General features: G+C 45.9%; 1 protein-coding gene across 2 annotated transcripts in view; it reads right to left on the reverse strand.

Annotated features, from left to right (window-relative positions):
* The window catches only part of CRYBG2 (crystallin beta-gamma domain containing 2), a 175,055-nt gene that overhangs the window by 17,283 nt on the left and 135,957 nt on the right, over positions 1-21,815 (reverse strand). For both annotated transcript variants that reach the window (XM_083173290.1, XM_083173291.1), the window contains 6 exons: positions 20,638-20,764; positions 20,160-20,302; positions 19,912-20,038; positions 18,709-18,741; positions 16,406-16,518; positions 12,529-12,658 (listed from right to left, as the gene is read on the reverse strand). In XM_083173290.1, the coding sequence (XP_083029416.1) occupies positions 12,529-12,658; positions 16,406-16,518; positions 18,709-18,741; positions 19,912-20,038; positions 20,160-20,302; positions 20,638-20,764 (673 nt within the window). The remainder of the gene's footprint in view (positions 1-12,528; positions 12,659-16,405; positions 16,519-18,708; positions 18,742-19,911; positions 20,039-20,159; positions 20,303-20,637; positions 20,765-21,815) is intronic.

Genomic DNA, 21,815 nt, shown 5'->3' on the forward strand with positions numbered 1-21,815 from the left:
ACTTGGAATGGTAAAATTCTGGTTAGATGGGCCCAGGAAACCCTGTCAAGCGCCTTATTGGCATCGCAACTTAAGACTATATTTTACGTCATTAATGAGTTATGTGTCTTAATCATGGCTGCTAAAAGTGACCGTACATTTTGTATGGAGTGTCTATTGCAGAGAAAACCTGTCTGTGCTGGATGTAGTAGTTTTGGCAAAATTATTTGGAGACGAGAGTCAATGATTTTTGTGAAAATTTGAAAATCTTGAATCAAAAGAGAAATCGGGCTAGATGACGATACTAGTTTAGGATCCTTGTTTGGTTTGGGTAGAACAATCACTCGTGCTCTATTAAAATCCAATGGGGCAACAATGGCAAACGCAGGATTTTCAGAAGGGGGTTTCCAGAGGGGCGGAGCAAAGCATGGAGATGGACACTTAGGTGACCCAGTATATGCCGGGTCAGTTAAAGTATTATAGATAGACCAAATGTATATAAATAATAATAATAAAATATATATATATATACACACATATACACACACACACATATATATATATATATATATATATATATATATATATATATATATATATATATATATATTTATACATACAGGGGCATCAACAGCAGTGTAGACCCCTGGACATAGAAATGTTTGTTTCAGATAAATTCAGTATCTCGAATGGAACTAAGCAAGGATGTCCCTTGTCCCCATTAATGTACGCGCTAGCGATAGAGCCATTGGCGGAATACATTAGACAAAATATTACAGTAAAGGGCCCAATAATCAATGAAATTCAAAATAAAATCCTGTTATACGCAGATGATGTCCTACTCCTCTTAACAGAACCAAAAGAATCTATAGTAGAGGTACTAAAAATTTTGGATGCCTTCTCAAAAGTCTCTTATTATAAGCTAAACAAAAGTAAAACAGAGGCGATAACAATAAATCTTAATAGCCCTGAGCAGACGGCACTGAAGGCAGAGTTTAAATTTAACTGGAAAGTGCAATCTCTTAAGTACTTGGGGATCCAATTAGTCGCAAATGAAAAGAACTTAATAGACTGTAACTATGGTCCCTTACTACATCATATAAACCAAAAGATAAATGAATGGATGAGGACAGAATTATCCTTGCTAGGTAGAATAGCAGTAGCTAAAATGTTCTTATTACCTAAGATTATGTACCTCTTCAGGGCAATTCCAAGATGGCTCCCCAAGTACTGGCTTTATAGATTTGATGCCCTATTAAATAAATATATACCTAAATATATAAAAAATACCTGACTCTCCCAAAAAACAGAGGGGGTCTCGCCTTCCCTAGTTTAGAAAACTATCAACTAGCGTCCTTTTTAGACCAGATAACCTAGTGGAATGGAAGCATAAGCGGAGCAGTGGAGGTAGAAAGACACCAAGGTGACATAGGAAACATCCCCTTGAAGGACCTAATATGGCTCCCCCCTATGTTCCTGGGCCAATGCAAATATGCACTAAGATCAGTTGAGGTGGGGTTGAAAGCATGGCATAAATACCTGGATCAAAACGGCAAACTTGGAGCCCTGATAGGGCATCTCCCTATTAACTCCATGGCTAAGGCCATACCGAATTTAAATTTAAATACCTGGAAGAATAAAGGGGTTAGCACAGTCTCGGACCTGCTCAGTAACAAACAACTAATGACTTTTACGCAAATCAAAGGAAAGTATGACATTCCTAATCTTGATTTCCATAAGTATTTGCAAATAAGACATTGGTTGCAATCCAATATATTCCAGAATAAAGAGAAAGAGGTACTACCAAGGGAGATAGTGGCCCAAATAACTGGAGCACGAAAGAAAGCGGGAATCTCCTTTTGGTATAAGGCTCTAACTCAAGGAAAAGAGGAAAGGAAAACTAGATGGCAAACTAAGTGGGAACAAGACCTAAACTTTTCCCTTGAACTGAAACAATGGGATCAACTATTCAAAATGATACACTGAATGTCCAAAACATCTATTCATACGGAAAGATATCTTAAGATATTTTATCACACATATTACACACCAGTTAAGATGCATAGAATCTTTAGGGACCAAACGGATGTGTGTTGGAGATGCTCTATAGAATGCGGAGATCTCATACACATCTTTTGGTCCTGCAAGAAATTAGAGGGATTTTGGACAGACATGGAAAATTTTTTATCTGAGCTTATGGGAACGAGACTGCGTCTAACCGCCCCAATGGTTCTCTTACATATCGGGGTGTCTAGTTTGACACAGGCAAAGAAGTACTTGTTGAACCAAATTCTTAGCACCATCATAACAACCATAGCACAGCTATGGAAACAAGACCAGCCCCCTACACTACAGATGGTAATAAACAAAATAAAGTTTAATTTTAAGATGGAAACGCTGAACAATCCAGGAAACTCTAAAATATGTAAACTATGGAGAGAGTGGGAGAAGATACAGATACTAGTATAATCATTGCGGAAGAATATTGATAGACATTAAGAGAAACCTAAAGAGGAGCACAGACTTAAGACCCCTAATTACTCTATCCCTCCCCCTCCCGCTATATTATAGATTGAAGAAATTATTAACCCAGTAAACCTTGACTCTCAAGAATTGTAACCTGTCTTGATATGTATGTTTGTAAGTCATGTATTGTATCTGTATGTGTATTGTCTAAAAAGTTAACAGGCAAATGTGTAACTCTATTGTCTGTATTAACTTTAAAAAAACAAAAAAAAAACTGAAATAAAAATTTAAAATGGACACAAAACTCAGGGCCAAATACTTGGAATGGTAAAATTCTGGTTAGATGGGCCCAGGAAACCCTGTCAAGCGCCTTATTGGCATCGCAACTTAAGACTATATTTTACGTCATTAATGAGTTATGTGTCTTAATCATGGCTGCTAAAAGTGACCGTACATTTTGTATGGAGTGTCTATTGCAGAGAAAACCTGTCTGTGCTGGATGTAGTAGTTTTGGCAAAATTATTTGGAGACGAGAGTCAATGATTTTTGTGAAAATTTGAAAATCTTGAATCAAAAGAGAAATCGGGCTAGATGACGATACTAGTTTAGGATCCTTGTTTGGTTTGGGTAGAACAATCACTCGTGCTCTATTAAAATCCAATGGGGCAACAATGGCAAACGCAGGATTTTCAGAAGGGGGTTTCCAGAGGGGCGGAGCAAAGCATGGAGATGGACACTTAGGTGACCCAGTATATGCCGGGTCAGTTAAAGTATTATAGATAGACCAAATGTATATAAATAATAATAATAATAATAAAATATATATATATATATATACACACACACACATATATACATATATATATATATATATATATATATATTTATACATACAGGGGCATCAACAGCAGTGTAGACCCCTGGACATAGAAATGTATTGGGGCATTTACCGATCCTCCAGCAGTAGGGGTGGGGGGATCTTTGATGCCCCGCAGGTGGTAGGGGGTATTATATCAACCGCTCAGCATGTAGGGCCTGGATCAGTAATTTCCACTAATTACCCCTTTACTGCACAGATGGTGGAAGATGAGGTGGGAGAAGGGGGCATTGGGCTGAATGAAGGAGCCCTGATACATAACTTCCAGGGTGGTAGAGGATGTTTGATACGCAGAGGAGGGGTGTATAGTGGAGTGGGCTTATTATTCATAATTTTCTGGTGGGAGGACAGCTTGCTTGACTGCAGATATCTCCAGTTTCCAGAAATAGATTTCTTAGATTTTAATGGAATTAAAAACTAGAGAATCCCCCCTACCAAATTATATTGGGGACTGGGGGATCAGAGTTCAGGAGGCAGAGCAATCTGCCAACGAGTATATACAACTACATACCAGGTGTGTGGAGCTGGAGCAGTAACCAGCTGCTGGAAGGCTGATATCTCTGATTTTGGGAACAGTAGAGACAAGCTACTAGTGTCCATCAAAGGGGGAGAGTCCCAGCTTTTGTAATGTACCCTCCGAAAAACTCTAAATCAGACAGAACCTGAAATATCTGACTGGGAAGAGCAATTAACAGGCTTGGATGGGGACCACTGCTTTGAAGTCAGATATCTCCAGTTCCCAAGGGCCGAAAATTCTTGTACCCATGGAAAGAGGGGACCCTCAGCTTTCAGACTGGGGCCCTTAGACTTCTGGGGGAATTTCTGGGTACTCAGAAACCCCCCCTGCGTGCGCTACTGGGCAAGGTTACCAGAATGAATAGGATTATATAGCTTTAAAATATGTGGCTGTATTTGCAAGGAGAGAAGTTTGTAATACATGGCCGAAAGACCATCTGGCCCCGGGGTTTTCCCATTAGGTAGGCATCTGATAACTGCTTCTATCTCTGTAGTAGTGATGGGGGAGATCAACGTTTATCTATCCTCCATGGTAAGAGGTGTAAGACCTGCATATATTAAAAAATCTAATCCTTGAGTAGGATGATCCCGAGGTGCAATGTACAATTCCTCAAAGTAACTGAGGAAAGTTTCAATGATTTCATCTTGGGTTGACACCACTTGATACTGATTAACTTGAAAGGATGAGATATCTTTAAATGAGATAGAAGACCTCGTTAAATTAGCTAGCAATTTTCCAGGGCGATTGCTCCATGTAAAATATTTATTAGATTGATTCAACAGATGCAATTTTGCTTGTTCAGAACAAATCGTATAATAGACAGATTTGGCATCCGCAAATAGTACCCTGTTTGAGTCCGAGGGATCAGCTAATAGATTTGCATAGGTTAATGTGACCTCTTGTGTTGCATGCGCCAGCCTCTGTTGAAATGTTTTCTTTTTTTTTGCTAAATAAGAAATAATTTGTTCCCGAAGTACCGGTCTGGTGGCCTGCCAAAAAAACATTAATATCTTCAGAGTAAACACTATTGTCCTGGGCATAATTATAGAAAGATTGTGTTAAGGTGCCCATACATGGTACAATTGCTGGGTGCGATGAGATGCGTGCTCCCATCACACATCTCATCGCATAGCTCAAAAAGCATGTGCTGCACATACTTTTTGTACTAAATCTCATCTCATTGCATTGCATTGCAAAACCTATGTGATGTGATCTAGTCCAAATTGTATACAATAATTGTACCATGTATGGGCACCTTTAAGGTCCATACACACTTGACGATTTTCAGCTGAAAATCGGTCAAAACAGCCGCGGGAGGGAAGGGGCTGGCGGGTGATGCGGTTGGCGCTGCATGGCTCCACGGGGGGGGGGCGGAGAGGCCTCCGGGTTATGTGATGAGGGCTGCCGCGTCACTCCACAGGGGTTGATGGGTGATGTTAGCGACGGCCGCCGAGTCGCTCCAGGGGCGTGGGGTAGGAGTTGCTCCCCTGTCTAGTCCTCACATGCCATTTAAATAAATACATGGGTGGGCAGTTTGCATTTAAATAAATATACATTGGTGGCAGTCCCTTGACGGCGGCGCTGCTGGTCAAGGTGGCGAGGGGCACCGGGGGGAGGTGGCGGAGAAAGCTCCGTAGCCACGGGGCGCTGGAGAACGTCTCGTGCGTGCATGCCGCTGGCGGGGGCTGGCGATAGAATAGCCAGCCCCTGCAAGAGAGAGGCCGGCTCCATCTGTATGGAACCCTGGGAATTCAAACCCAGCTCATTTATAATGAAAGATTTTCAGCAAAGTCTTTCGCCTCCTGAAAATCTCTCGCTCTTTGGGGAAAATAGCTCAGTGTGTACGCACTACTTTGGTGACAGATCTATCACAGATTTTGGCAAAGTCTTTTGAAATGAAAATCTTCAAGTGTATATGGGCCTTGCATTTAAGATCTTCCGAGGAGGCCAGATAATCTGGGAATCTGGGAAACGCCAATTATATGAGCAAGTGCGAGAAGTTGCTAGTTTTAATGTGAGAGAAATGGGGGCGTGATCGGAAAGGAGGATGTCTTCTATGGTAGAGTTTTCAACCCTATGTGTCAATGTATGTGAGCTTAACCAGTAGTCTAAATGAGAAAATGATCTATGACGATGGGAGAAAAAGGAGTATTCTCTGGCTACAGGGTGTGTGAATCTCCAAGGGGGTAGTAATTGAAGTGAGTCTATCATTAAAGATAGTGTGTGTGTGTGTGTGTGTGGGGGGGGGGGGGGGGGTAGTTTGGCCTGTGCCCGATTGTTTAGGTCCCCCTGAGGCATCTAAAGATGAGTTAAGTAACGTGTTGAGGTCTCCCCCTAAAATCAGAGAGCCCACAATCCCCCGGTAAGTATTTTAACCATAATCCTACCCTAAACAGAGCCTTCTTAAGACCAGGACAAAGCAATGTACCAGCTCTTGTGCCTTCTCTCCACATGCTGCCATACAGTGAATGACTGTTACCACTCTAATTGATGGATAGCTGTTAGGATCTCCTGTGCCACGCTGTCTGGCGAGACACCACGTGACACTGGCTGGAAGGAGATAGTGACAGGACCAGGGCAGCCTCGCCAACCTGACTCCGTTGTACTCAGATGGAGTTGACGTGTGTGTGCGGGGTGCTAGGCTTCACCAATAATAGCCGCGTTCGTGGGAGCCCGTTAGTCAGGCTCCCACCTCGATGCCACCTGGTCTTATGTTAAGGACAACACACACGCCAAGGCCAGTGATGAACAAGGGGAAACCTATCTATAAACAAAGAGGCGAGGACCACCCTGCCCTGCGGAGAGGGGTGCCAGTGGATAGCACTCTAAACAGGAACCCGTTGTGCTAATGCTTAACAGGTGTAACCATACACAGTATGCTGACACACTAAGAACTGCTGACGGGTGTAACAATACACTATATGCTGACACAATAAGTACTGCTGACAGGTGTAACAATACACTATATGCTGACACAATAAGCAAATGATTAGTAAGGAGACAAAGAGGGGGAATCTCCCAACTTATCTGGAACCGAGGGATATCAATTTAGCTGGAGCTGAGATGCTGCGGACAAGGCAGGGAACCAGCCGAAGGAAGCACCACGCTGGAGAAGGAATCCCACAAAGACCAACAGGAGCTGCAGGGACCGGGAGACGGATAAAGGACGACACTCGGACACCGGGAGGACAGGAGACTGGATGGAGGACACAGCTGGGAATCAATGACAGGATGCAGGATGACTGGGAACAGGAACCAGGAATAACGGAAGACTGGGAACCAGGAACACTTGAGACCCTGAGGTACAAGCTATAACCGGCATGGGACTGGATAACCAGAGGGTTTATATAGAGAGCACAATGTGGTGCTGATTACACATTGCCTAAAGGTGTGCACTGCAGGCTAGGAGCCTAATCAAGACACCTGAGTCCAGAACACACAGTACTGGAAGTGAGCTGCAATGGCCCAGGCTGACCACTGGATGCCACCAGCGAGTAAACACACACACAGGCTGGGATAAACCCAGGGAGCAGAATCCAGGGAGAACATGAAACTACACACAGAATATGTGAATCTGCGCATAACACAGATCCGCTGGAGGCGGATCCTAACAGTACCCCCCCTTGAAGAGGGGTCAAGGGACCCCAATACCAGGTTCTCCACTGCATGGAGAATACCAAACCCTGGAATGGGGGTATCAACCAACAAACAGGAACAAGCTGTGACTGCAGCTTGTAACACTGCCCCCCTCTCAAAGGTGGCCTTCGGACACCACAAGACCAGACAAACAGATATGACAAACAAGACAAGCAAAAGGTCAGTGCATATACTTCTTTTTCCTTCTCTTAGAATGTTTGGTACGAGAAGATGTCCCTGGTCTTAAACAGGCTTCTTCATAAACCATAGGGCCTGTATACACCGGATACCCATCAATCTCAGACACAAATTCTGAGTCTGAATCTGAGAAAGCATCAAACCTGGATACCAGCGCTCTAGGTGGTAATAATTCAGGAAGACCTTTGTAAGAGGGAGACAAAAAGGCACACCCAGCGGAAATAGCTATGGGCTGGGCCTTTTGCACTGACTGGCTCGAGTGCTTCACTGGGGTAGTGGCACCATTGACCTCACATGAGAACCTTGTGGCTGTGACTTTAGGGACCCCCTTAGAGGTTATGGCCTTCAGCATCTCCTGTAGCTCCAAGACCAGTGAGAGCCCCCCTGAAACAGTGGCCTTAGGAACCTCGGCAGAGGCAGTGACTAACTGTGGCTGTGGGCCCCCACTTGGGGCTACCAACTGTGGTTGTGGGCCCCCACTTGGGGCTACCAACTGAGGCTGTGGGCCCCCACTTGGGGCTACAAACTGTGACTGTGGGCCCCCACTTGGGGCTACAAACTGTGACTGTGGGCCCCCACTTGGGGCTACAAACTGAGGCTTCGGGCCCCCACTTGGGGCTACAAACTGAGGCTTCGGGCCCCCACTTGGGGCTACAAACTGAGGCTTCGGGCCCCCACTTGGGGCTACAAACTGAGGCTTCGGGCCCCCACTTGGGGCTACAAACTAAATCTTCGGGCCCCCACTTGGGGCTACAAACTGAGGCTTCGGGCCCCCACTTGGGGCTACAAACTGAGGCTTCGGGCCCCCACTCGGGGCTGCGGCCTCCGGGCCCCCACTCGGGGCTTCGGCCCTTGGGCCCCCGGCATCTGACCTGCTCGGCGGGCCCCCGGCATCAGACCGGCTCGGCGGGCCCCCGGCATCAGACCGGCTCGGCGGGCCCCCGGCATCAGACCGGCTCGGCGGGCCCCCGGCATCTGATTCGCTCGGCGGGCCCCCGGCATCAGACTGGCACGGCGGGCCTCCGGCATCAGACTGGCACGGCGGGCCTCCGGCATCAGACTGGCACGGCGGGCCTCCGGCATCAGACTGGCACGGCGGGCCTCCGGCATCAGACTGGCACGGCGGGCCTCCGGCATCAGACTGGCACGGCGGGCCTCCGGCATCAGACTGGCACGGCGGGCCTCCGGCATCAGACTGGCACGGCGGGCCCCCGGCATCAGACTGGCACGGCGGGCCCCCGGCATCAGACTGGCACGGCGGGCCCCCGGCATCTGGCTCGCTCGGCGGACCCCCGGCATCTGGCTCGCTCGGCGGACCCCCGGCATCTGGCTCGCTCGGCGGGCCCCCGGCATCAGACCGGCACTGCGGGCCCCCGGCATCAGGCTCGCTCGGCGGGCCCCCGGCATCTGGCTCACTCGGCGGGCCCCCGGCATCAAACTGGCACGGCGGGCCCCTGGCACATGACTCAACCACCTGGGCTTTCCCTTCAAGGGTTTGCAACTCTGACTCCCTGGTCATTAAAACATCAGCACTGGGACCAGTAGAAAAAGCCAGAGTGCATTTACTGGGAGACTCGGCAGAGAGCTCCTCTGCCACAGTGGAGACAGGCTTAGATCTGACAACCTGCTCAGACCTGGCCAGAGGAGATACCCTGTCGGCACCACCGGAATTACGCAAGCCACACGTCTGCAAGAAGTGGCCAGAATCTCCGCAGTATAAGCATAGATTAAGGTTTCTACGCCGCTGACGCTCCTCTAACGGAAGCTTCGGCCGTAGATAACTTCTATGCTTTACCTGACCCTCTGGGTCTGAGGACTTGCTGCCTAATATTTCCCTAGGCAGGGCCTCATTAGGGGCTGAACGAACCCCAGTGACCTCTGGGAGGATCAGAAAAATATCAGTGATGAGTCTTTGCAGCTGCAGAAGAGACTGCTGCAAAATCTCCCACTGCCCAGGTTTTACGGCATTGAATGCCAAATTTAGAGCCGCTAATGACTCTTGCATGGCCTGCATGATATGGCCATGCAAGTTTATACACCAGCAAGAAAAAACTGATACAAGAATAAACTGACACGGGCAAAAAACTGACACGGGCAAAAAACTGACACGGGCAAAAAACTGACACGGGCAAAAAACTGACACGGGCAAAAAACTGACACGGGCAAAAAACTGACACGGGCAAGAAACTGACACAGGCAAAAAAAACTGACACGGCTGGAAATCTCTGGACTGAGAGGGCAGAACTCAGCTCCAGAGTGCTGTATGGCCGGTTATAATGTTAGGATCTCCTGTGCCACGCTGTCTGGCGAGACACCACGTGACACTGGCTGGAAGGAGATAGTGACAGGACCAGGGCAGCCTCGCCAACCTGACTCCGTTGTACTCAGATGGAGTTGACGTGTGTGTGCGGGGTGCTAGGCTTCACCAATAATAGCCGCGTTCGTGGGAGCCCGTTAGTCAGGCTCCCACCTCGATGCCACCTGGTCTTATGTTAAGGACAACACACACGCCAAGGCCAGTGATGAACAAGGGGAAACCTATCTATAAACAAAGAGGCGAGGACCACCCTGCCCTGCGGAGAGGGGTGCCAGTGGATAGCACTCTAAACAGGAACCCGTTGTGCTAATGCTTAACAGGTGTAACCATACACAGTATGCTGACACACTAAGAACTGCTGACGGGTGTAACAATACACTATATGCTGACACAATAAGTACTGCTGACAGGTGTAACAATACACTATACGCTGACACAATAAGCAAATGATTAGTAAGGAGACAAAGAGGGGGAATCTCCCAACTTATCTGGAACCGAGGGATATCAATTTAGCTGGAGCTGAGATGCTGCGGACAAGGCAGGGAACCAGCCGAAGGAAGCACCACGCTGGAGAAGGAATCCCACAAAGACCAACAGGAGCTGCAGGGACCGGGAGACGGATAAAGGACGACACTCGGACACCGGGAGGACAGGAGACTGGATGGAGGACACAGCTGGGAATCAATGACAGGATGCAGGATGACTGGGAACAGGAACCAGGAATAACGGAAGACTGGGAACCAGGAACACTTGAGACCCTGAGGTACAAGCTATAACCGGCATGGGACTGGATAACCAGAGGGTTTATATAGAGAGCACAATGTGGTGCTGATTACACATTGCCTAAAGGTGTGCACTGCAGGCTAGGAGCCTAATCAAGACACCTGAGTCCAGAACACACAGTACTGGAAGTGAGCTGCAATGGCCCAGGCTGACCACTGGATGCCACCAGCGAGTAAACACACACACAGGCTGGGATAAACCCAGGGAGCAGAATCCAGGGAGAACATGAAACTACACACAGAATATGTGAATCTGCGCATAACACAGATCCGCTGGAGGCGGATCCTAACAATAGCTCCAGTCATCCAATAACTTTCTGGCTGCAGGCTGTGAGGCTGGTAGAGAATGCTGCCTCACTGCTCTGATTGTGTGAGCACCACCTGCCAGTATTTATTTATTTACAGTTTCTTATATAGAGCAGCATATTCCGTTGTGCTTTACAATTGGAAACAGTGATTAAACAAACTGGGTAGATACAAACCGACAGGTAGGAGGGCCCTGCTCGCAAGCTTACAATCTATAGGGATAATAGGAGGGATATATAAGGATAGAATTCCATAACATGGCAGTCCCATTACATTACTAGACGGACCTGGTGGGATGCAATTAGGTATGAATGTCACTGGAGGTTGTGTGGGGGCCCTGAATATGATAAGCTTGCCTGAAGAGGTGAGTTTTCAGGGAATGCTTGAAATTTTGGAGGCTAGAGGAGAGTCTTGGTGTGCGTGGAAGGGCATTCCATAAGGTGGGTGCTGCCCGACAAAAATCCTGCAAGTGTAAGTGGGAGCGAGTAATGAGTGTGAATGAGAGACGCAGATCTTGTGCAGAGCGGAGAGGTCGGTGGGGATATATTTTGAGATAAGCAAAGAGATATAAGTCGGTGTAGTCAGAGTGATGGCTTTATATGTAAGTAGAAGTATTTTATATTGAATGCTGTAATATACAGGCAACCAATGGAGGGACTGGCAGAGCGCATCAGCAGATGATGAACGTCTAATCAGGAAAATCAGCCTCGCAGCTGCATTCAAATGGATTGTAGTGGCGAGAGTCTTTTCTTAGGAAGACCGGTAAGGAGGCCATTGCAATAGTCAATGCGTGAAATAATGAGTGCATGGATTAGAGTTTTTGCAGTGTCTTGTGTAAGGTATGGACAAATTTTGGATACGCAACTGACCAGTGTGCCTATAAAGTAAGATTGCCCTACCATTATCCCACCCCTCCTTTAATCTGACCCTAACCATCCCCCTCACAGCCTAACCCCAGTAGGAAGACTTCAAGCCAATTTCATAATGTTAAGGTGCCCATACACGTTACAATTATTGTATACAGTTTTATTTGTAACGTGTATGGGCACCTTAAATGTTTTGTCCAATATTAGATGGAAACATTGAATCATGAAATTGGCTTCAATTCTTCCTGGTAGATCCTGCAAGAGTTCTGCCCCACCACATTTTTGTATTTGAATGGGTTTCTCCAATGGGAGGACACCCAAGCAAGCAAACTTTCCAGAAGTGGAGTGCTGGTTTTGGACAGTATTTTTGACCTGTCATTCGCCAGGCCTCGAGTACAGTACATAGACTTAACCAATAATTTAATAAATAAGTAATATTGTACTATATGTATTTATTGTAATATATGCCATAAAACTGGGTAAAGTATCAATTAATGCAGGATTTGAACATTATTGTTCCAATTATACTGTAGTAAAAATTTTATTTCAAGGAGAACTGAGTAACTTTTTATTCACATACTTACAAGGGGAACTTTCTTGAGAGAACGTATGATGCTGAACTCCTGGCATGCCATGGCAGTACGTGTGGGATAATCCCCTTCCACCAGTATATACTGCTCTCCACAGCAATCCTCACCCTCATACAAAATCCAGCTGTAGAAAGAAAACATAGAAGAAGCAATTGCAGAGGAATATAGCTTTAGTTCCACAGCCTTGTATTAGGGATAACCAGGGGCGTAACTATAGTACCGCAGCCCCCGCGACCGCGGGGGGGCGCTATGCATGTGCGGGCGCCAGGGGGAGCGGGAGGCGGCGCAGATGGAGACCGGGGGCGCGGCGGGAGAATATAAAGAAATCTTATTCAAAAGACCGGGCGGCCGATGATTGGCTGAGAGCTCAGCCAATCAGCGGCCACCCGGTCTTTTGAATAGGATTTCTTCCTATTCTCCCGCCGCGCCCCCGGTCTCCATCGCCTGCCGCTCCCCCAGGTACCCACAGATATATCGGATCTGAACATCTAGACTGCGGGGGTTGGTGCGGCGGGCGGAGGGGCGGGTGAGTGGCTGGGCACCCTCCCTTTAACGGCGGGGGGGCGCCCAAAATGTAGTTACGCCACTGGGGATAACGTGACATCATTATGATTAACAAAAGTATATGTTTCACACTTTTAAACATTGTTTTTAGTGTTACCACAAATGAAACAAAAATCTTTTACTCAATTCACTGACACAAATAGGCAGCAGATAGTGATACTACTAAAAGAAACAAATTGCTTTATATAAATAACATTTTCACAAATAAATATGTAAAAGTTCACATACTGTTCCGGAATTTAATATATTTCACAGTTGTGGATTAAAGTGAAGTGTGATCTCTCTTATTAAACAAGTTCCTATACAAAGGGGCTAAATGGGGAAAATTTACTAAGATATGTATTCTACTTCACATGTGATGTTGTTATGGGCAACCAATCAGATCCTGTCTACTATCTTCTTGAGGGTGCTAAATAAATAAGTAGATTCTGATTGGTTGCCCATAGCAACATCACATGTGAAGTAGAATACACATCTTGGTAAATGTCCCCCAATGTGTCTTGTAGACATGTCCCCACCAAAAGTTTTATAGAAAGTATATCTCCTACCATGACAACTTTTATACAATAAGAGGAGTTGGGGCCAAATAATATAAGGAGACAAATATGGCTCTGTATCAGAAAAAGAAAAAAAACATGGGACTCAGATACCTCCCTGCATGCTCCACTGCACCTTAAGGGGTATATTTACGAAGATGGATGATCTATTGAAGATGAGATGTTGCCCATAGCAACCAATCAGATTGTATTTCATTTTCACCTTCTAGAAGATAATAGATTGAATCTAATTGATTGCTATGGGCAACATTCCATCTTCAATAGATCTCCAATCTTAGTAAATTTACCCTTAAGAGTATCTGCAGGTCAGAAAGTTGAGACTGTTGTCAGTACTTATATGTTAGTTGGGCGGCCAATTAGCATATGGACGGTAACGTAGGGAAATCACATTGCATCGCATGTGCCTTTTTAAGGGCATCAGATGCGATGCTATGCGATTTTTTCATGTAATTTTAATTTTTTTATTTGACACCACAATATCGCATCGCACCTCCCCCAAAAAATCACGAGGGGCGGCGGAACGCGTCCTCCAACCTTTTCATACCCCCACTATCCACGTCGACGTGAAGTAGATCTTATATAGTTTGCCGAGTGCAGCGAGCCTGAAGCGTGGCGGGCAAGCTGCGCGAGGGGCAGTGGATTACTTTACATGTTTTCCACATCCCCTCGCTTCGGGCTCGGTGGCTCGCTGTGCTCACCACACTATATAAAGTCAACTCCACGCTGACGTGGATAGTGGGGTAATGAAAAGGTTGGAGTACTCGTTCCACCGCCCCTCGCGGGACTTGCTGCGCTCGCCACGCTTCGGGGGTTGCGTGGATAGTGGGGGGTGCGTAAAAGCTATTTTTAGGACATACAATCATATTATTGTATACCTAATGTCATGGCATCGCACACCCTATAAAATTACATGCGATTTTGCGGCAGATGCGATGTGATGCGATGGCCCGGGGCTGAGAGAGCAGTGAATAAATTACATAGGAAAATCGCATCGCACATCGCATGGCCCTAAAATGTCCCATGCAATGTGATGCGATTTCACCACGCAGAATAGCCCACTAAGCAAATTGCTTAGTGGGTGCCCAACTAACATATAAGTACCCTGCTGTCAAATAAAATACCTTATGGTATCCAGCCATATGGTCCTCACCACGGCTTATCAGGGCTAACTAGACAGCCACAGGGGATACAATTCCTGTACCTATAGTAAATGTGCCATTATAGATTTGTGTTATTCTGGTCCTTACTTACAGGCAGGGAATAGGTGCCTTAACTCAGGGTGAGTACAGTAGAAGAGGAGAGGAAAATGGAGTCAGAGAGGGGGCAGGGCTACACAGGTGTGTGAACAGAGGTCTCAGGGGCAGATTTATTAAGCTCGGTGAAGTGATAAACTGTCTGGATTTTATCACCGGCCAATCAGCTCCTACCTGTCATATTTCAAACCAAGCCTGTAACTTCACAAGTAGGAGTTGATTAGCCGGTGATAAAAACACGGAAACAATAATGATAATAATGATTTATGTGCAGGCTCTCTTGTTGAATGGACTCAGCAACTTGCATAGTTGCCGGCCCGTTCGCACAGAGCTGTGGGTGGGGGGGGTGGGGGGAAGCGGGCTCGGATTGTGTCCATGGGAATGCCCAGCGTTTCATGGGAGTCTCCAAGAAAACACTGGGTGTTCCCATGGGTTAGCGGACAGGAGTAGGTATGCCAGGAACGGCCGACCACCCTGATGTTAGCCGTCTCCACTGACTTATATTTGCATGCCCTGGAGAAATCATTTGATGGTCGGCAACCATCGAGTGATTTCTCTTGCTGCGGGCACATGCGAGGGGATGTGTCTTCATGACACATCTCCTCGCATGGTTTGGCGGGCGGTGGGCCCTTCAGCGATTCAGCAGGGCAGGCCTCCTGGGACTCGGTAAGCTGTGTAGCGCAACCAGAATCAGGGCCATTGTATGTATGTTTATAAGTGTGTGACTATGTATGTATGTGTGTGTCTATGTATGTGTATACCATTGGTGTGTGGCCATATGTATGTGTGCCAGTGAGTGACTGTATTTTTGTAAGTGTATGGCTATGTGTGTGACAGTATGTATATCTATAGGTGTGTGACTGTATGTATGTAAGTGTATGTGTGCGACTAGGTATTATTGTGTGTGACTATATGTATGTGTATGTATATGTGTCAGTTGCAGTGTCCTGCAGGGAGGAAAGATAGGTAGAGAACACTTGCACCAGCTACGTCCGCACCTGCTAGGAGGAAGCATAGATGCTGGGGAAGGGATGTACCCTGCATGAAATACAGTAGTGTGTGTGTATGTTATGTTCCAAAGGCTTGCGCACAAGAACTCGACCCCTGCATCCTAAATGTTGCTCTTTACAGCTGTCCAGTCTTAAAGGCCCCTGGTCCCCCACAAATCCTTAATCCAGCTCTGTTGGCAATGAATAGATCAATGGGTGTATTGGAATCCAGCTGTAATGGTAACAGAAGCTAAATGGCTTGTCCATAGAACATATTCTTTAGGTTATTATATGAAAAGCTATTGTCTGTTTACTCTCAATGTCATTGCTAAGCTTTGATTATAGTGCTGGGTATTAATGTTGCTCCAATTCTGAGGAACAGGGAATGTGGCCTCCACTTAGGGGTGTAATCAAGAATCCCAAGGGTGTAACAATTTAGGTTTGTTCCAGCATTTGCAGAAATACCATTTGCATTATACATAATTAAAATGAACACAGATAACTTTACCTGCCCCCGTCCACCCGGCAGGACTGTGGTGAGAAGTTCTCTGGGAGCAATTTATGGTCATTTGCGAAGGTCATACAGTAACCATGGAAGTGAGGCTCAGAAAATAGTTGTATCTGAGATAAAAGTGAGATGTCAGGGTCAAATAGATAATTAAACAAAAATGATGCAGATATATGCAATGCTGTTTACATGGAAGGAGCAGTGATAGCACTAATATGGTAATTTATTTACAGTTTCTTTTTATTTATTTATTTACAGTTTCTTATATATCACAGCAGATTCCGTTGTGCTTTACAATAGTAGACAGTGATAAAACAAACTGGGTAACAACAGACAGACTTGGAGGTAGGAGAGCCCTGCTGCAAGCTTACAATCTATAGGTAATGCAGCAGCTGGCGTCACACACACAGGCCAAGAAATCTGCATCATCAGACAGAAATCATGGCTCTGGCCCTCCCAACTGACAAGCCTTCATTTTGAGAAACAGAGGAAATCACTGTCCCTTCCTCACCCACATTAGACTGTCAATCACTGACCCATACTGGCCTCAGACTCATACTGCACTTGCACAATACGTGTCTGACGCATATGCAATGTACTGAACATCAGTGCTTTGCTGCATGTGCCACAACAGATCAAAACTTTAATCATGCCCTGTCTTCTGAGTTATCGGACTGATCACTAAATTATCGGCTAATAATTGCTCAGTGTATGGCTGCGTATCATTTTTACAATGTTAGGTATGAGAAATCTTCCAGTATGTCTGACAGTGTGTGTTCAAACCTAACATTGGATATTTTTACCATCAGACAGACCGATTATCGAACAGTGTATGGCAATGTCAGATAATTGGTGATGGTGAGTTTGATCCCATATGATATGGCCAGCATTAGCACACAGTTCCAGATTGACAGGCTACAGCTGCAGTTTTATTATCGCAATCTTAAGCGAATACTCTTGTAGCAGAGATCACATAAAAGAAATAACACATTATTTTCAATTTGTTTTTTATTCAGGGCTCATTCTAACCTTAACCATTATGATGCACTTTTTAGAACAACTAATGCCTGAAAAATTTGCTAAAATTAGGACAATGGTTTCTTTTGAGCGAATTCCCATCATTTCTTTCTATAATTTAAATTATTTTAGAATGCAACACAACCTGTTTATCATACATCTACAAATGCTAACAATGCAATAATACATTGAAAACACAGTAAACCTGTGTTACCAAATGGCAGTTAAAGTTTGTTATGCAGTTTACTCATTTCTAAACCTGTATATGTGAATTAATTTTTCAAGCTCTCAGCAGTGCTATCATTTCTAAGCATATTTGTCAATATCATCCACTTGATAAAGTTACCTAACTTTGTAACCTCGCCATACATAACATGTAAATAACATGAACAGGGTATGTCTCATGGGGGCAGAGCATGACGTATTGCATTTTGAGTGCAATGTAACCCAACACTCATTGCAAATATAACAGCATTTAGTAATGACATACTGTATGCTTTGATCTCCATGGCCCTTGACCTTCTTTGTTATGGAATGACTCGCTGGGCTGACTGCGAGTGCGACTGGGTGTGCTGCTGGAAAAACTCTGTGCAATGTGCACTCAGCTGGGACTGCTACAGGCCTTCTTGGAATGTAGTAACTGCTCCCTGCTGATTCCTTTGTTCTGCTGGATATAAGTGTTGGAGCTGCTGAAGATGTGTCTCTGTCCTAGCTGGATGATGAGTGAACTCAGACCCCCTGCTCTCTGCTTTTGTTCCTGCTGCTGCTCACGCCCCCCTCAATTAAACCTGTCCTTTCTCACTGGCCCTCCTCATGGCTAGGTGACAAGAAGGGGACCGGCTACCCTAGCTGCTGCCTCCCCCCCCATCCCCCCGAACCCAGGTTTCCCTCCGTTGACCTGCAGGGTGCCTAGCGCCCTACCCCCTTATCCTGCTTCAGGGGCCATTTTGGCCCCCTGCGCTCCCTAAAGGACCGCTCTCTCAGTAAGGCAGACTTTGCAGTAGAAGGACTTGTGGGTTTAAGACTCGGGGAGTACTTCCGCACGTACATCGATTGGCGCATGTATCGCAGAGGGTGCTGGGAGGGTTCCAATTTGGGGGGATGTCATAAGAAGACCATAGGCTTATTTTGAGGCTTATTTTGATGCCTTATAAATATGACATTGTCTACAGCATCCAAGCACCAGAATGTATTGCATTGTGGGGCTTGGTGCATATATAGAAAGACTGCAAAATATGCATTGCTTCATCCCACCGATTGGCACACAGAAGACAGTACTCACTTACCCTGGGAAAATAACGAAGGTCCTGACCCCCGACCTGGATAATTAGAAATAAATAATAAGACTAAACCAGCAAAAGCAAAATAAGCAAATACAATGAGAAGGTACAGTAGCATAGTATATGTAAATCATATTTGTAACTTAATAAAAATATATGTTTTAATCATACATGCCGGCTTTTAAAAACTCCTATCCGGGAGAAGCCCAAAGAGGAGTGAATGGGGGGCAGGACAAGGTGAGGCTGACGTCACCTAGCCCCGCCCCCACGATAAGCAGTGGATGGGGGAGGGGCTAAAATGACGCTAAATGATATGATTCGTGGTGAAAATGCAGGATACTTACCCACCTTCCCAGGGGCCGGAAGGGGGACCCAATTTGCGGGACCCTCCCTGCCATTCCGGGAGGGTAGGCAAGTATGGTTTTAATCTACATGTAAACATGGATGATGTAACACAGCTATGAATTCTGTAGAATGCTCTTCTAGGTTATAATCTGTATTGTGTCCTTCCAGACCTGAGCGTTCTCTCTATCTATCTATCTATCTATCTATCTATCTATCTATCTATCTATACATCTTTCTCATATGACATTAGCTACTTAATATTGTGGGCTTGATTCTAAATCAGACACAAAGCAAGTATCTATAGGGCCTTATGTGTACAGTGCTCTGCCCAGTGTTTTTGCACCTGTAGCATGTATCATTAGTGTTAGTACTTACAGGATTTGCACCTTGCTGCATGCAAACCATGCAACTGAAATAAGTTGCATGGGTTGCATAAGTTGTCATATGTACATCTCAGAATATCACACATGTCTAGCTACATGCCTATGGCAATCCAATGAAACACATACTGTATTTCAAGTGAGAACCCACCACCTATAAAAGCCTCTGTACAAATATATACATTATATTTTTACTTATGTCTGACTTATCAGGTCTTGGGAAAGATGTTCTAATCATAGCTTCCGTGATGCAGTACATCCTGCCACTAACTGCATCTATTACCGCATCTATACATATCGCATATGATCCAATTGGGGGGGATTTCATAATATATATGCATTACATATGCAATGAGTTACACATTGGACAGCTCTACCGATAACAACTGTTCTTTGCATGCTCAGAGGGACACATCATCTGTGGGGGTGCTGGGAGAATGCAGAAAGAATGCAGAATGCTCACAGTACATCGCTAAAATCTCACCTGTTGTACTGGCTGCACTGAACAGACTCGGCTGTCCTTGGCTCCCCAGTCATGGTAGCTGTGGTAGATACCCTTCTCCAGAATATACTGCTCTCCTGAGAAATCAACATTCTCATAGGCTGCCCACCTAAGGAAATAAACAAAAATCTATAAGTTGCATTTAAATACATTGCCACAAAATACAAAATAAACTAGGGAGTCATGAACATGTAGCAATATTTAGCACCCTCCCTAATAGAAACACTTACACTCCATTCAAGACATGGATGGACCCAGTGCTAGTACCGTATTCAGCAACCTCAATATCTGCCAGTGCTTCATTGAGGCGCAAACATGGCCCTTCAGAGCACCCTGAATTCTCATAAAGCACTATCTCTGGTGCTGAGAAATCCTGAGGAAGATAGAGATAAAGATTGTTATCATTGTCAAGGTATATAAGTAAGAGTAAACTGTTTAATAAAAAAGTTCTCAGCATAATGAACCAAAGAAATGATTGGGTACTTATATGTTAGTTGGGCGCCCACTAAGCTATTTGCTTAGTTTTCCGTGTCCCCTCGCGGGGCGCGCTACGCTCGCCACGCTTCGGGCTCGGTGGCTCGCTATAGAAGATCAACTCCATGCCGACATGGATAGTGGGGGTATGAGCGTACTAACTATAGTGGGCGCCCAACTAACATATAAGTACCGATGATTGCAAAGACACCCAATATTCCTACTTCTCCTCACCGTATGGATATGTCGAAGTGATCCCAAATCTTCAGTGCATCCACCCCACTTAGAGCAAGCCTTGTATTCCCCTTCCTCTAGGAGGTACTGGTGGCCATGGAAACCTTCATTCTCATACCCAACCCAACTGCAGGCATGGGACATAAAGTGGAAAAGTTAAGGAAACAACAGGAGTAATAAATATACATATTCATGCTAGAGAGGTGTCATGCTCAGGGGCGGGCTGGGCCGGGGGGGCAGGGTGCCATGTGCCCCCCGGGCCGCTTAGCCAGTCACTGCGCTGGATCACCATCCACATCCTCCAGGCAGCCCTCCTGCGCTGGCCGCGGCTTCCAGAACACGGCCGCGGCTACAGGAAAATGGCCGCTGGCCCCCAGAACTGAGGACATGTCCTCAGTGCAGGAGGCCGGTGGCCATTTTCCTGTAGCCAGTGACTGGCTAAGTGGCCCGGGGGAGCAGGAGGGCTGTAGGACCCCACTGGACCCCCACGAAAGGCAGCAGATGGAGAGACAGCAACAATGGTGAGTTGCTGGTGGGAAATTCTGGCACTGTGGGGCATATGTGTTTCTGGCACTGTGGGGGCATATGTGTATTTGGCACTGTGGGGGAATATCTGGCACTGTGGGGGCATACGTGTCTCTGGCACTGTGGGAGCATATCTGGCACTGTGGGGGCATACAGATGTGTCCATGTACATCTTGGTTTTACTGCACCGTGTATGGCGCAATATGGCACACCTTGGACTCTGCAAAAGTCACACTTTGTGATTTTTCTAAAAATTTGCTTCTCTAATCTATTACTTTATACAAGTTCTACTGCTTCAGAATTTTTTTAGACTCTATCTACTTCCTACATTTGGAAAAACAGCTAAGCCGTGTTTTACATGTTGTGACAAATTGAGAAAAAAAGCCAAGATGTATGTGGACACATCTGTATGTGTATTTGGCACTGTGGGGGAATATCTGGCACTGTGGGGGCAAATGTGTATCTGTCACTGTGGGGGCATATCTGTCACTGTGGGGGCATATATGTCTCTGGCACTGTGGGGCACTGTGGGGGCATATGTGTATCTGGCACTGTGGGGGGAATATCTGGCACTGTGGGGGCATATGTGTCTCTGGCACTGTGGGGGCATATGTGTCTCTGGCACTGTGGGGGCATATGTGTCTCTGGCACTG

Source organism: Crinia signifera, chromosome 2 (assembly GCF_055691185.1).
Source record: "Crinia signifera chromosome 2, ASM5569118v1, whole genome shotgun sequence".
NCBI lineage: Eukaryota > Metazoa > Chordata > Amphibia > Anura > Myobatrachidae > Crinia > Crinia signifera.